General features: G+C 36.2%; 1 protein-coding gene across 8 annotated transcripts in view; it reads right to left on the bottom strand.

The window, feature by feature from the left end:
* The window catches only part of R3hdm1 (R3H domain containing 1), a 97,833-nt gene that overhangs the window by 73,069 nt on the left and 7,485 nt on the right, over nt 1-17,279 (bottom strand). For 5 of the 8 annotated variants that reach the window (XM_075987801.1, XM_075987799.1, XM_075987804.1 and 2 more), the window contains exons 3-6: nt 13,908-13,949; nt 13,326-13,415; nt 7,829-7,943; nt 6,771-6,849 (exon numbers count right to left, since the gene is read on the bottom strand). In XM_075987801.1, coding sequence (XP_075843916.1) covers nt 6,771-6,849; nt 7,829-7,943; nt 13,326-13,415; nt 13,908-13,949 — 326 coding nt within the window. The remainder of the gene's footprint in view (nt 1-6,770; nt 6,850-7,828; nt 7,944-13,325; nt 13,416-13,907; nt 13,950-17,279) is intronic. The other 3 variants (XM_075987802.1, XM_075987808.1, XM_075987806.1) reach the window with 1 other exon arrangement.

Genomic DNA, 17,279 nt, shown 5'->3' with positions numbered 1-17,279 from the left:
TTATTTAATAGAATTCACAGAGAGCAGTGCACTTAAATTGGTTTTCTGTATAGGATATAAATCGCTGATGAAAGATATTTCAAATGTTCTTTGTGTTGAATGTGATTCTATCAGCCACGATAGAAAGTCAGGTGTTTCTTACCTAAAACTGTAACCTACTGATTGCAGGCGATTTTTCTATCATTATCATACCTAATCATTTTAAATAATTTTCCCCATTGTTAGTAGAATGTACTAGAAACATAAGGAGCAGTAAGTTTCCTAAGATCTTAAGTCTACACACTTGACTTTTTAATCACTGTGGTAGTCTAAGATCCTAAGTTTTCACATCTATAAGCAAGGTTATAAATATTTTAATAATAGACATAAGCTAAAAAAATGAACTAATATATGCTATCATTAAACACATAAAATCAAGGATTTCAATCAAAATGACATAAAACTACTTAAATAAAGGAGCAATAATATGTGGGTTTTCAGCAGTCCCAGCTGTCTGTCAACAGAACCTTCATCCATTTACAGATGGAAGCAGATTCAGAGATCCACAGTTAAGCACTGGTCCGGGCTGCTGAAGTCCAGTTGAAGAGGAGGAGGAGGAGGGATAATATGAATTGGGAGGAGGGGGTCAAGATCAAGACAGGGAAACACAGAGACGGCTGACCCGAGCTGGGAGTTCATGGACTGTGGACTGACAGCTGGGGAGCCTGCATGGGGCCAAAGTAGGCCTTCTGCATGTGTTGACAGCTGTGTAGCTTAGTCTGTTTGAGGGGCCCCTGGAAGAGGGACCAGGATTTATCCCTGTTACATGAGCTGGCTTTTTGGAACCTATTCCCTATGATGGGATACTATGCCCAGGCTTGATGCAGTGCAGAGGGGCTTGTAACAGTGATGTAACATTACTCCAATCAAAGTAATTTTTAGGTGTATTTTACAAAAACACATAGCTAAATATGAGCAAGCCTAAATTATTTAAAAAATATTAATTAAAAAAATTACCACGATTAATCCATGGTCTTGCTTCTTCCTCCACTATTTTACACAATATAGCTACTTGTAACACTTTTCTACCTATTAAATTCAAATATTGGGGGCTGGTTCAGTAGTTAAGAATATTGGCTGCTTGGCCAGGCAGTGGTGGCGCGTGCCTTTAATCACAGCACAGATGGATCTCTGTGAGTTCAAGGCCAGCCTGGTCTATGGAGCAAGTTCCAGGGCAGGCTTGCAAGTTACAGACAAACTCTGCCTTGAAAAACCCCAAAAGAAAGAAAGAAAGACAGACAGACAGGTTGCTCTTCCACAGGACCCAGGTTCAATTCCCAGCACCCACATGGCGGCTCACAATTGTAACTCCAGTTCCAGGAGGTCGGACTCCATGTAGAAATAAATGCAGGCAAAACACCAATGCACATGAAATAAAATAAAAAAATTAAACTTAAGCTATAAAACCAACAAGGTGTAAGATTATGTCAGTATATGTAACTCTGTCAAACACATAGAAAATATTTCTTGCAAACAGAAATTCTAAATATTTCATTATTTACGATTTCAAATTAAGTTTAATAATCTGAGAATTAAAACAAAGATTTAACGATATAAAGGAACAAAATCAAAAGGTTGGGGCTATAAGTCAGCTTAGTACGCATGAGGCCCACTGTTCAATCTAAAAGTATAGTGCTAGTGAAATAGCTCAGTAGGTGAAAGAGCTTGCTGACAAGTCGAATGACCTGGTCGGATCCCTGTGGTGGAGGCAGAGCACATACTTGGAAAAGTTGTCCTGTGACCTATACATAGTCACAATGGAAGGCACACCCACCCACATACACGCACTCAAAATGAATAAACAAATGTATTAATAAATGTAATAATTGGACAAATATATTTGGCATCTAGTAGAATTCTCTAGGACATACCAAATCCTGAAACCTTTAGTAAAAATCATCTGTACTTAATTGTGTATCAAGTAATAATCATCTGCTTGAGAGTTCAGTGATTTAGCAAAAAATTAAATCCCTACAACACAATGACATTAGTAATAATTTATATACCAGGCATTAAATGAATTATTCACCCATTTGTTAGCTTAAATAGAACTACATACACAGAAGAAATAACACACTGATAAAGCTGCAATGGGTGAGCAATGGACAAAGTACTAAATGAAGACCACTGTAGTGATATTTCATTTGTATGTTAATAAAATAAAGCTTGCCATGAAGATCAGAAAGTAAAACAGTTGCACTGATCAGCGATACAGACCAGGCTGTGGTGGCAGACACCTTTAATCCCAGTAGCCACATTAGTTTGCCATAGAAACTGGGTATAGTGGTGAATGCCTTTAATCCCAGCACTAGAGAGGAATATAAAACAGGTTCCATTCTGAGAATTCCTGGAGGCAGGATCACCATTTTGGGACTGAGGTAAAAGTAAGAGCTAGTAGCTGACTGCTTTGCTTTTCTGGGCTTCAGGTTGAACCCCAATATTTGTCTCTGGGTTTTCATTAATTGTGCTACAGACCCATGTATTTGGTAAGATGATTAAAATGATGGTCCAGAGGAGGAAAAAACATAGGTCCAGAAAGCACATTGACAGCTAACGGTTGTTTTTATAAAAAGATGTCAACAAAAAGCTCTCAAAACTTTCTTTTACAGCAACAAATACCTGTGGATATACTAAAAGCATTAAGTCACACATTATAAAGGACAAGAAGATAATTAAAAAGCTATTATATTTGTAAACAGAAACAGAATCACAGAACAGAAAATGTCGCTTGCTGGGTTTTGTTTGGTTGTACTTGATAAAGACTAAGAGGAAAGTTTTACCCATTTGGATCTTACTCAGACTAGCTAAGAATCTCCTATTTTCTCATTTATTCCTGGAACCACTCAGTTCCTCAAGAAAAACATGCTGAAGTAGTCAGTAGCTTTCTAATTTCCTATTCCAATGGGATACTTTGGGTACATCTATTTGGCTCTTTGTTGTTTTATCTTCTGTGAAACTGTTCTCTTGATGTAGAAGAAACTAAAAATAATATAATTAACATAATAAAGGATGTACCAATAAATTTACTTAGGAGACATTAACTCACACAAAGTAAAATGTAGCTAGCCATCCCTCCAAACATCCCAAAGGTAAGTAGTCTGTTAGATAAGCAAAATTTACAATGGCAGGATGGAGATGCTCCAGTCCTCAAAGAGCATGCATACTTCTAACAATGGCTTTCAACCTGTGGGTTGCAACCCCTTTGGGGTAGAATGATTCCTTCACAGATGTCACATATCAGATACCACATATCAGATATTTACATTATGAACGATAATGGTAGCAAAATTACATTTATTTAGTAGCAACGAAAATAGTTGTCACCACAACATGAAGATCTGTATTAAAAGGCTGCAACATCAGAAAGGTTGAGAACTACTGATCTAACAGGAAGCTCAAGGGGGCAGCACAAGGATGCCACTGTTAAGTCCTGTCCTGCCATAAAGGCCCCATTTCTCTTCTTGAGAAAAGCAAAATTCTGCCAGATGGGTAAGTTGACCCCAGGTAATAACTATTTTAAAAGAACAACACTGGTGTACTTAAAACATAATTCTGGCATTATCTGTGCTGTGTAAATCTAGTGGCCAGACATGGAATCTCCTGTCTCGGTTTAAGCTGTTTAAAGTGTAACCTGGGGTCGAGACCTAAGAGATGTAAGGATGACAGTATATGTAAATGCATTAGTCTAACCGTATATAAGTTAGCAAAAGCTTCTATTCAAGGCCAACTTCTTTGGGCATTAGCCACAGCCAGACAGCTTTTTCAGTAAAGAGGTTTCCTTTATTCGTCTCTAAGTGATTTCTCACTGGGAAGGCAGATTATTTCTATAACACTCTGGCTGACACCTAAACCAAATACCCTCAGGATTCTTCTGTCAGTTTTTGAGATCAAGTCCTTCCCTTCATGTCTACCCTTTAAACTTAGCATTTTAAGAAAATTCTGTCCTTATCATCTGTTTACCCCTTGGTAAACTCACCCCCAATTAAGCTTTATCTTTACTGAGGACTTCACAATCTGTAACTCAATGTTGACTCATGGCCTTGATAACTGGAGCCTTTAAATTGTCCATCCTGTCCTATTCTTGCCTGCCTCGTAACTCAGTCGTGAGACTGGCTATTAGCTCTGTCAGGAACCTACCTGCTAGTCTCAGTAGCATTCCATATTCAAATAATCAATTACTAACATGGTTATTTTTTGAGTATCTTTCAAACTTGCTTCCCTGTCTCTAACCTCATACTAGGCATTGAAACTTGGGCCTTATATATATTAGTCAAGTATTCTAAAACTGAGTTATACTCCCAGCCCCTTTTTTCTTTATATTGAGATTTTAAGGCTTCCCAGATAGCTTTGAACTTATGGTCTATGGATCTCAGTCTCCAGGGTAGCTGAGACCTCCAGAACTGTACTAGCAAGCCTGGTAGTACCTCTCTATTTGCTGATTTCTAGCCACTTTCTTTCTTTATGATATTTTGTGACAGAGAAATCTCTCTAAATGCCCCCCCCCCCAAAGTTCTTAAAAAAAGAAAACCAATCTCATTATATGGTATTATTCTGTTTAAAATATGGCAATTACTCAAGTTAGCATGCCATACTAAGTAATTCTTCAGCAATTCACATAACTGGCATTCAAGGAGGACAGTTTTCATTGATCACTATTATGTTCACAGGTCTCTTTAAACACCCCTGATGGCCTACTGGGACATACAAACAAGCAAACAAACAACAACAACACACAAAAAACCACAGGTTGGGTCCTTTGCTGTTTGTTTGTGTTTCATTTTATATTTTGAGACAGGATATTTTGTAGCCCTGTAACTTTCAGTAATCCTCCTTCTTCAGTCTTAAAGTGTTGAACATGCAGAGGTAACACACGCCTTTAATTTCAGCATCCAGGGAGCAGAGGCAGTTGGATCTTTGAGTTCAAGGTCAGCCTACTCTACAGAGTTGAGTTTCAGATGGCCAGGACTGCAAGGAAAAATCCTATGTATAGAAGAACAAAACCAAACAAACAAGTGTATGTCAATGACAATGCCCTGCTTAAGATTTTTATTTTATTATATATGTATGTGTGTATGATTGTGTATATATCATAAATGTGGGTGCCCATGGAGGTCAGAAGAGGATGTCAGATCCCTAGAAGCAAGAGTTACATTACAGGCAGTTGTGAGCTGCCTGATGAGGGTGGGTACTGGGAACCGAACTTGGGTCCTCTGGAAGAGGAGCAAGTGCTCTTAACAGCTGAGCCATTCCCTAACCCCTCCCTTTGTTTTTTATAGCAGCCGAAGCAACCTCCTTCACAAAATTTCTTGATCACTTCAGACCTATAGTCCTTCAGGTCTCATCATTGAAATAAGACCTCTTTTCTTTTCTTCTTTCTTTCTTTCTTTCTTTCTTTCTTTCTTTCTTTCTTTCTTTCTCCCCCCCCCCCCCGCCCCCCGTTTGGTTTTTCAAGACATAGAGTTTCTCTCTATAAAAGTCCTGGCTGGCCTGGAACTAGCTCTTGTAGACCAGGTTGGCCTTGAACTCAGACATCCCCCTGTCTCTACCTCATACTGGGATTAAAGGTGTGAACCCCCCTGCACAATCCCATAAGACCATTCTTTAAAAATTATTTTTTTGGGGGGCTGGAGAGATGGCTCAGTGGTTAAGAGCATTGCCTGCTCTTCCAAAGGTCCTGAGTTCGATTCCCAGCAACCACATGGTGGCTCACAACCATCTGTAATGAGATCTGGTACCCTCTTCTGGCTAGCTGTATACATAGTAAATAAATAAATAAATAAATATTTAAAAAAAAATTTATTTTTTTGATAGTAATATAATTACATCATTTCCTCCTTCCCTTTCCTCCATTCAATCTTTCCTTTATAGCCTTCCTTGTTTTCTTTCAAATTCATAGCAAAGGAGACCATCTTTGGTTGTGGTAGATCTCCTTCAGAGGCTAAGTACAAAACTGAAAATTAAGTGAGTAGTAGACATAGCAAATTTGAATGAGAGCAATAGTCAACAATCATGCTGGAGCACAATTGAACAAAGTCCCAGAGACACTAAAGACACTACTCACATCACCTCCCAGCTGCTCCTTCCTACTGACAGTCTCATCTTTATTCCATGGTTATGTGACTACCACATTGTGAAGCTAATAACTGGAGGAAAGGTTCTCAGCCTTGGTACATTTTCCCCATGAAAGTGCTGCTGAAGTGCACTGTGTATATATAGCCTTTTTGTGGGTCTTTAAAGGTCCCTGCCAGAAATTTAAAAGTAATCAATCACCTTCTACGTTAGGCAAAATAGATTTCACAATTTAAGTATTGACTCAAATGAACAGTGTAAAAGGCTTTTGATTGGAAGTTTATAAACTAAGCAAGAAAGAACAAGATTTACACATAATAAGTTATAGAGTTCTTACGTGGATGGAGGATATTATGGAAAGACACGCATGAATAAATCTCTCTCTTAATCCCAATTCAGAGTCTAAATATATTGGTGACCTGTACTTCTAGAAATTCCTAAAGAATAGGAATGATCTGCATATTATTATAACATGCATAATGCAAAGATATTTATATATCTGCATTTAGAAGAACAACATCTTAGTCCTAAGAAACTAAAGTGTTTTTGTTATAATGCATATAGCTATAATCTTACCTTAAAACTCAAATTCAATAATGAAAACATATATAGCGAGATTATGGTACTAGAAACAATGTAAATCTTATAAGTTTAATTTTTACCTGGGATTGTTTTTTAATGTATTCACTAAAAATTCATGTAGATCTATGCCAGTTGAATCAGTGTATTCTTGACTGGAATCTAAAAAACAACACAAAAACCAGCATAAAGTTGTTTGAACACAAATCCCTTTCCCTTTTATATATTCTATCTATCTTAAATAAAATGAGATGCCCCAAGAAAAAGAGAAAAAAAAATGACAAAGTAAGAAAAGGAAATTTATGAAGAAGGCAGATGCTTACTATTTTTCAACTTGCATGCATTTTTCAAGACATGGGTTAATCTAACTGCATGTACAAATGTACATACACATTCTTAAATTTAATGTCAGACTAAACTTATCCTGATTTCCTTAATGATCCTCATGTACTCATCATATTCTCATGTTCAAACATGTTTTCTTAGATGAAAAAAAAAAGAATGATTTTGATAAGTATTTCTATTGTAGCAAATTTAAAGAGTTCAATTCATCTGAATGTATATGAGCAGAAACAGTACTTTGGAAAAATTTTTAGTTCTAACATTATTTATTCAAGATTCTTGAAATTCAGTGCCAAAGGTTTGCTTTAAAAATATTTTACAAATACTCATGTGTATTTATCCCCATAAATGGAATGTCCTGGTAATAATGGTCAACATGACAGAATTTATAAGCTTAACATTTTTATTGAACTCTTGTATTCAATAATGAAAATCCTCAAAACTTTTTACGAAGACAAATATTCTGGGGTTTTCAACAATATTCTTAATATAATACCGATTTCTTGTAATGAATAATATAACACAAACTATGATTCTGGCATTTGAATATGAGTGAGACTTGAACTGACTTTGATGACTATATTCTTTAGTAACTGAGATTTATGTTATAATTTTTGCCTGGAGAATCTTAATATTATACATAACCACGATAAACCAGATGACTAAATATGACTTTATTTCTCCAGTCAGTTATGGCATTTTCAATATATTTATGTGACACATTATTCAAGGGGCAAAGAATTATTAATAATGAAACTAAACTTTTATTTAAAAACTAAAAAAAAAATAAATTACTAACCTCTTGATAACATTTTTTTGGGCAACTTATCACTGGCTTTTTCTTTATCTGTTTCATCTTTTGAGGGCTTTTCCTCTTTTTCAAATGATTGTGTTAACTGGATTTGAATTTTTTCCTGTTGGAAGAAAAAATTAGTTACTCCATGAAATTATAAAAACTAATTCAAAATAATTATTGGTATTTCCCGAGTTAACTCAAAACTGTATGAAGGACAAAAAGGAGAAGAAAAAGGTGGTACAGGCCTTTAATATCAGCACTCACAGGCAGAGATAGGCAAATCTATGAATACTGTGAATTCAAGGCCAGCTTGGTCAACACTGTGAAACCCCACCTCAAAACAAACAAACAAAAAAAAAGACACTTAAAAAATGTCTTGAGAAAAAGGTTAAAACAGTTTGTTCAGTCAGGGATGGTGGTGCACAATACCAAAACTACACCTAATATGTTCATCTGAAGGTATCAATTAAAGCAGACCTTTATAATTGTTTTGGAGAAAAGAAATGTTTACCATTACAGTTTTAGTACATTTATTTACAAACACCCTAGAGGTCAGAACTCAGGTCTTCTTGACCTATTATTGTTCCAGTGGAGATGCTCACAATTATCAACCATGACAACAGAAATATGTTGGTATCAGGAAAATAATTAAGAAAATTCAGCTTCTTTTTGAGATGGTATCTAATGCATGCTAGGCTCACTTCGGGTTTGCTATATAGACGAGAATGACCCTGAATGTCTCATTTTTTTGCCTCCAGCTCCCAAGTGCTGGGATTACAAGTGTGCAAACTACATCTAATTCATATGGTGCTAGGGATGGAATCCAGGGTTTTGTGAATGCTACAAGCACTTTACAAACTGAGCTACATCCCTAGCCCAGGTTTAGTTTTTTGAGTATCCCATATAAGCACACTCCATTCTTTCTCTTGAAAGAGAAAAATGTAAGCAGAAAAGTTTTCAAAATTGTGGTACCTGTTTTCTCACTTGAGGTTTATGTATCACTGTGCCTCCTTTAATTATCACACAGCTGTTTTAGAAAGATATCAAATAACATTGTTTCTTCCTGATATGTAAGAACTATAAAGTAGTAATACCATCTCAAATCAAAATGGAGAATACTTATGTTGAAAATAATGTCATTAAAGCAATTTTAGAGCCAGCAGAGATTACTAGGAAATTAACTTACATACCCTGAAAGGCAAAGATTACGTTGAGCTATGTTTATTCAGGCAAAATTACAAGAAATATACAATAAACTCCAGGCCATATCAACAAAAGATAAAAGTGTGGCCCATTCTTAGACTAAATTATACTGTTGTACATTACTTAACCTTTCTGGGCAGTAGTGGCAGAAGTGGTCAGCAATACAGAGTATACAAACATCAGGATTCTCAAACTTACTGCCAGAGAATTTCTTTTAAACTTCTTTCCACCACACATAAAATTATTTTCAAAACGGCTGTTACTAGAACTTGTTATGTGTACAGAATTATACATATATTAAGTAACATAATTTGCTAAAGTTTTCTTCTCTTTTGTTTTTTCTTCCATTCCATCTGTATTCCAATTTCAGGGCCTGGGGATCTGCTCAGTGGCACAATCATACTCAGAACACACAGCAAACACTACCCACTGCAAGTTCCTACGAGGATGATGAGAACTTGCTTTCCAAACACAGGATGTTGTACATACTGTGACTTTGATTTATTTTTTAAGCCTTTTTCTGTTTCTATTCTTACCATACTTTTCAGATATTTATAAATGGTTATAGAATTATATTGTAAGAGAACATTTAGGAGTGCTTTTCTTTGAAGCTTCTTACTACTCAGGTGGATAGTCCAGTAAAATGTATGTAGGGGAAAAAGACTCCACACTGAATTCTTAAACCCTCACTAAAATGTGCTTCTAGTGACTAGCAGATTTCACTTCTAAATTATTTTCTCTGAATCATAGATATCTGTTTATAGATATTAAATTACTTAATCAAGTTAAACTATATTTTGCAATTCTAGTAGAGAAGGCTGGTGTCTTGTCATCAGCTGACTCTGTTTTCAGTGCATGAATAAAGAAAACCCTTTTGGAATGCTGAGTTGCAATGTAAACTCTTCTAACTATAAATAATGGGAACATGTACACAAGAAACTGCAATCACCTTATTCTTTACTATGACATTTATAACATCTGTGATTAAGGTCATTTTTCTATTACAAACTCTCATCACACAAGTGACATCTCTCTTGTAATTGTTTCTCAACTTTTTTTTTTACGAGTTTTATGCCATATTAAATCATCAAAAATTACTACACCATGGGAAAAATTGTTGAAAACTGTATCAAGGAGGAGAACAGAGAGCAGAACACTTATCTTCTAGTTCCTTTTCAGGCGCATTTTAGTCAATTTAAGGCATGAATAAAAGGTTTCTACTTTAAAAAAGTATCTTTTATTCAGAGAGACAAAAGGCATTATTATCCAAACAAAAATGATTATGTTTAAGAGAAACTGAGAAACAACATAATAAGTGGAATAACTGAATTCTGAATAACATCTTATACAGATGGTATAACTCTTTTGAAAATACACTATCTATGACCAATATACATACTAATAGCTGACACATATCCTAGTAAATATTTTTCAAAAGAATTTTCACTATGTAGGTTTCTGTAGTATAAGACAATCCCCACTGCCCCCAACATTTTTCACATAACATAAAATAAATGGAAAATTAAAAACCAAGATTACAGGGCCAGGCGATGGTGGCGCACGCCTTTAATCCCAGCACTTGGGAGGCAGAGGCAGGCGGATCTCACAGGCGGATCTCTGTGAGTTCGAGACCAGCCTGGTCTACAGAGCTAGTTCCAGGACAGGCTCCAAAGCCACAGAGAAATCCTGTCTCGAAAAAAAAAAAAAACCAAGATTACAATGGTTTTTCTCAGAAGGTATACATTTCTAACTTATAAAAGAAATTTCTGGGGGCTGGAGAGATGGCTCAGAGGTTAAGAGCACTGACTGCTCTTCCGGAAGTCCTGAGTTTAATTCCCAGCAGCCATTTGGTGGCTCACATCCATCTGTAATGAGACTGGTTCCCTCTTCTGGCCTGCAGGCATACATGGAGGCTGAATACTGTGTATATAATAAATAAATAAATCTTAAAAAAAAATTCCAACCTGAGCAGTGGTGGCACACAACTTTAATCCCAGCACTCGGGAGGTAGAGGTAGGTGGATCTCTTGAGTCTGAGACCAGCACATATTGATCTTCAAAGTGAGTGCCAAGGCATGCTCCAAAAGCTACAGGGAAACCCTGTCTTGAAAAAAAAAAAACAGCAAAAAGCAAAACCAAACCAAACAAAAAACAGCAAAGAAGAAATTCCTTTAATATTTTTGTTGCCGGGCAGTGGTGGCGCACGCCTTTAATCCCAGCACTGGGGAGGCAGAGACAGGCGGATCTCTGTGAGTTCGAGGCCAGCCTGGTCTACAAGAGCTAGTTCTAGGACAGGAACCAAAAAGCTACAGAGAAACCCTGTCTCAAAAATTCAAAAAAAAAAATTTTTTTTTTCTTTGTTTAACTTATTTCTAAGTGTATGAGTGTTTTAGATGTGCATCTCTGTACCACATACATGCCTGGTGCCATGGAAACCAGAAGAGGTATCAGATCCCTTGGAACTGGAGTTACAGATGTGCTTGCTGCATGTAGGTACTGGGAATCAAATATGGGTCCCCTCCCTGGAAAAGCAGCCAGTGCTCTTAAATGATGAGCTATTTTTCCAGTCCATAAGAGAACTTTTAAAAACTGCTATTCCAAAGAACAATTTTATTGTTTTTTTTTTTCTTTCCAGATTATGCCATAACTCACTAGCTTTACTAACAATCAGCCATGGAATGCTTCATATAAAACAACTACATTGTGTAAAAAAAAAAAAAAAATCAAATGAATTCTGAATATCTGAACTACCAAATTTTTTTTAAAGTTTATTATTACCTACAAATTATTTAAAATTTCCCCTTTCTTGCATCTTAGAAATAAAATATAATAATTTGTAAACGTGCCAGGCGGTGGTGGCACACGCCTTTAATCCTAGCACTTGGGAGGCAGAGGCAGGCGGATCTCGAGGCCAGACTGGTCTACAAGAGCTAGTTCCAGGACAGGCACCGAAAAGTACAGAGAAACCCTGTCTCGAAAATCCAAATAATAATAATAATAATAATAACAATAATTTGTAAACGTAAGACACAGTATAAGCATGTCAAAACTAGCTTATTAGGCATCTTCATTATTTCTTCAGGACCATTGCTTAAGCCATGGGAAAGCAGAAAAGGTTTGCTTGAATCAACAACTGTACAACTGACATTTGCTTCAAAAGCATTTTTTTTTAAAGGCAAAAGTGTTGTGTTTTTTTTTTTTTAAATTGGAGACAGGACTCACTGTTTATCCCTGGGTGGTCTGGAACTTGCTATATAGACCAGGGCAGCCTACTCAAAAAGATCCACCTGCTTCTGCCTCCAGGGTGCTTGAATTAAAGGTGTATCCCACTCCTCCTGCATGGCATTTCATATTTTAAAAAAGATGTACAGTATGTCATGACCTTCTCTTTAAAAAAAAAATTCACCTGGTTTCTTAAATAAGTACCAGTTGTCTTGCTTCTTTAGAAACTTAATTTTAAGTTGCTTAAAACCCTCTTATGAAATAGAAGCCATTCTCTGGTAGCCCTAGTTATCACATTGATAATCATCAGCGAAGCTGAAAGTACTATTCAAAGCCCATCTGCAGTTATGATTAATATTAAAAAAAATCAAAATATTAAAAAGAGTATAGGTTTCAAACTCAGTAGTTTGCTTAAATCTCACTACCTTATGTTTTATAAGAACAAACAGAAAAGTATTAGACAACTACTAAAGACCCATACAAAGTGGATACTGGCTTTACTGTGTACTCAAGCTAACCAAATTAGTAAGCAGAAGTCAGGGTAGTTCCCAAAGAAGCAACAATAACACAACAAATTCCTCACCCAAGCCCAAAATTGAAAGGGGAATTATATCATAATTATAACCACTGAAAGTACTTTACTACTGAATACTTTTGAATAATAACTTATAACTTTCTCCTCCTTTATTTCAAGATAGAATCTTTCTATGTAGTCCTGGCTGTCCTGGAACTTGCTCTTGTAGACCAGGCTGGCCTCCTTCTCACACAGATCCGCCTGCCTCTGCCTCCAAAGTGCTAGGATTAAAGGTGTGCACCACCACCGCCCTCTAGCTTTCTTAAAAGTCACATTCCTAGATAATCATATAATCTCAAAGGGTTTCCCAAAAGAAGAATGTCTACTGTAAGTCTCACACTGAACTAAAGAATTTTCTTAACTCATCTGGATTCTCATTAACAAGTATTATCAAATCAGTTTCATTTACTAGAAATGAAAGAATATATTCACACTCAACTTTTATTGACCTATATCAAAAAATGGCTCCAGATAATTTTTGTTTTGCTTTATTGTTGTTTACCTGGGTCTCCTGTGAAATCTCTGCTGCAGGGGGTGGTGGAGATTCTTCACATACTGCAAGGCTCCGAACTAGCTTTAACTTTGAGCTTGACTAAAGAGAAGTATTTAAAATTAACACTACATTTCATGAATTAGGGCATATTCAAAAGCCCCTTAGAGTGTCTAAATTTCTTTTTAGTTTCCGCCATGAATGAAAAGTAGATGAAATGTGTAAGTTAGATATATCATTAAATAGCACTAAAACCCCTGAAAGTGAATATAAACAACTGGTCTTAAAAATTATAGCAATAGCAAGAACGAGAATAATTCCAATTTCAAATTCAACAAATGGTGAGAAAGCACTTTTTCCTCTATAGTTAAAAAAAAGAACAACAACAAAAACCCCACCAAGGATAATTAAAAGCAATGCACAAAAGCAACTAGGCAAGACAAAAAAACCCAAATAAAACAAAAGAAGCTTTCTGCCCCAAACAAAAGATGAAAAAAAAACTAAACTGAATGTAGTGCTGTATGAAAACAAGAATTCATCAAGCATGAAGGAAGGCCTTCGCATGCCAGCACACCAAATAGTTAGTTACTATACCTTAGACCTTTTTCCTGTCTGTCCAAATGACTGCAGGGGCCGCTAAATATACAATAAGAAAGATTTTATTAAATTTCACACTCAAACAGAAAAATTGCTTCTTAATTCATACACCTAAACCTCAGAATTTGCTAAACGAGGAAATCAAAGATGATTCAGGGGAAAAGTATTGATTCCTCCAGACACACACTGGGAAAAGTTACTAAACCCCTCTGTGGACTGGCATTTTCTTTAAATCAGCAAATTTTTGTATTAAATGAACATTATACGGAACTTTGAAGGTGACTTTTTCATAGCAAAATAAAGTACGTTTCTTCAGTATTTTATTATTGTTGCGGTAAGTGGACAGACCAAACCATTCAGCAACTTCTATTAGTTGAAATTAGAAAGGTTCAACCTCACTAACAAAAATGTTTGAATAGTCCAAAGAGTCAGAGTTTATATTGCTTTCATCTTTCAACTGCTGAGCCTTTTCAGTAAACATGAAGAACACACCACCAGTTTTAGTAATGAAAGCTATTCACTGGGTTTTGGGTAAGGCAATGAGCCCGGAAGGAAAGAAAGAAGGCCGACTTCAATAAAGGTAGTTAGCAAAATAGTCAGATCATTAGTCACACCATCAGAGAGCTCACAGAAGCACTAGCTGTAGTCTGTGCTTGAGCCTATAAAGCTTATAGTGTAACTCAGAACCTATAGTGTAACTCAAAACCAGACAAATTTTAAACTCCTTCCTTCTGCCTCCTTCCTATCCATCATTTCACACCTGGCTCCCCACAGGGCAGGGACCAAACATCTATTCTCAATAGTAGTAGGGAGCCAATTAGGCATCAAACACAATACATCTTCAAGCTAATCCTCAGGATAGTAAGCTTTACATTTTAAAAAATGGAGAAAGACATTTTGTGTACGAACATCCCAAAAGACTGGTTCGTGAGGCCAATAGAAATACAGGCCAGAGTATGAAAATGTTAAAACCTCTATTTTGGATCTTAAGGCCTTTAAAAGATTAAAACACCATATTCCTAAAATTTTGACTCTAGACCATCAAGTTAACAATAAAACCTAAGAAACAGAAAACCAAGACTGAAGAGACAGAGAAAAGAAAAAAGACCTACTGCTTATGTAGGAAAAGCAGTCTGAACATGTTTGCACAGGAAAGTACTGCCCTAAGAGGAACCTAGCATCGATGTATTAATTTCAACTTGGTCTCCTCTTCCCTTTATTTCCATGTGACTAACAGAGAGTGAAGAGTGGACTTTTAGTTAGTCACATGGAAATAAGAAAGACACAGTTCCTGCCTGCTCTTAAGGTCTCACAGTCCAGAAACAGTTACAAATTAGTTAAACTCAACCTAAGTGCTTCTGAATCTCAGTATAGTAACCTCACATTCCACCTATACACGTATGTGACAAATATACAGATACGGGAGATAGAAATCCAAAGACATTTCCCAAGAATGATTTCCCATCCTTTTGATAATTAAAGGATATGCAAAGCTGGGCTCTGCTGTGAAGGGATTTTACAGAAGTAGTTGATCGCCAAGTCACAACTGAAGTAGCTCTAACCCATCAGTGAGCCTCTTAAAAGAGTTTTCTTTGGTTGAGATAAAACTGTCAAGTCTGAGAGATTTAAAAGATTCAAATGCACTGTTGCTTTGAAGATAAAAAGCCTACCCAGGAAACATAAACCTTATACCAACTTTGGAACTGAGGTCTGCTGAAAAAGGAATGTACCTTGATGCCTATTCTTCCCAAACCCTTCCAAAGAGAATCAGGGTGGCTCTTGACTTTGGCTCTGTAAAACTTTAAGCAGAAAACCCGGATATAATCTACTGTACACTCCTAATGGGGAGTCACCGTGAGTCTCTAAGGTTCTGATATGCAGCAAGAGGAAACAAATATACTAATAATGTAAGTAAAGTGCCAAAGAGGCATTATTACATAAAATTATTTATTTCTTTCCATCTCAAATAGAAGATACATACTGTATAAAATATACTAGAAAATCTGCCATATGCACCAGCACGCACAATAGAGCAGAGAAAATAATTTCTGCTTATAAAAGTAGACGTTCCTCATTTATTTATTTTTATTCTGCTGCCAGTTTGACTTGGCTTTGAATAGCAATTCTTACAGTTTGATTTACAATCATTTTGTAACGTGGATTTTATTTATTTGGAGCACATGTTTCACTTTTAGTAGAACCTTATTTTGACAGTAAAAATATAGCAACTCTTTTAAGTCTCTTACTAGCAGTGAGAAATACTGAGTGAATTAGAATTTAGAAAGCTGAAGGGCAAGCCCCAATTTATATAGTTTATCTTGTTTATAACAAAGAACAAACAGAAACTAAATCAACAAATGGGTACATACTATAGAACATTCTTAATGAAGTCTTAGTTTTAAACTGATAACACACTGGCAGAGACACCAGTTACTAGAGTTTGGAGATAAACTGAGGAAGATCCAAGTAATCTTCATGTTTATACTGTGTGCTAGCACAGACTATTTGCCAATCCAGTATCATTCAATTTAGAGGAAATCCAACTTATTTCATGAAGGGAGTCATTCTTATTTATAACCAGTAATTTTATTGTTAGGTTCAAACCCAGGACAAATGGCTGAGGTGCCTACTTAACATATCAAAGCAGACCTGGCTGCCAGGTTCTCCCAACTTCCCCCAGTCCCTAACTGTTCCCTTCCCTACATAATCTGCTGCACCTGGTTCCCCTCTCGCCTCTTCCTCTCCCTCCCCCCTTTCCCACGTGGCCCAGCTCACTCAGGTCACGCCCACTCTGAACTCTCGCAGATGTCCCTGCCTCTGACTGTGCTCTCTTACATTTCCATTAGCTTTCTCCTCCATCATACCTAGAAGCAGCCATGTCCTTTCCTTTTTATTTTTTCATTCAATTAACAAAATGAACTGTAATATTTGAAACGTTTTTACTAAGACAGACCACACCTTGCAGGTTACTAATTTGCACTGCATTTCTGTACAACAGTAAGGATTAAGAGTAATTATGTGAAAGAATAGAATGAATTCAGTACTTAGCTAAAGATAAAAATAGGAGTGAAAACAACCAATGCCAGGCTGACAATTCCTATCAAAATGAAAACAATGTTTTCTTAAGAGAGATGGAAAAAGAAAGTCAATAAATCAACAAGCCAAATGCAATCACCAATTTAATGTTACCACTTAATCCTTTCAGCCATAGACTATGAGGTTAAAATCCAAAGGTCTATCTTAGATATTTAAACAAGTCCCAAGAAAACTCATCACAGTCACATAATTATTCCACATCTTAAATGAAGACAAGAATTCTCCATTATAACGGTGAATATACAAAAATTATTCAATGTAAAAAACTATACT

The sequence above is a fragment of the Microtus pennsylvanicus genome, chromosome 10 (genome assembly GCF_037038515.1).
Source record: "Microtus pennsylvanicus isolate mMicPen1 chromosome 10, mMicPen1.hap1, whole genome shotgun sequence".
Taxonomy (NCBI): Eukaryota; Metazoa; Chordata; class Mammalia; order Rodentia; family Cricetidae; genus Microtus; species Microtus pennsylvanicus.
The sequence above is the reverse complement of the archived record's forward strand: the minus strand, read 5'-3'. Positions and strand labels throughout refer to the sequence as shown.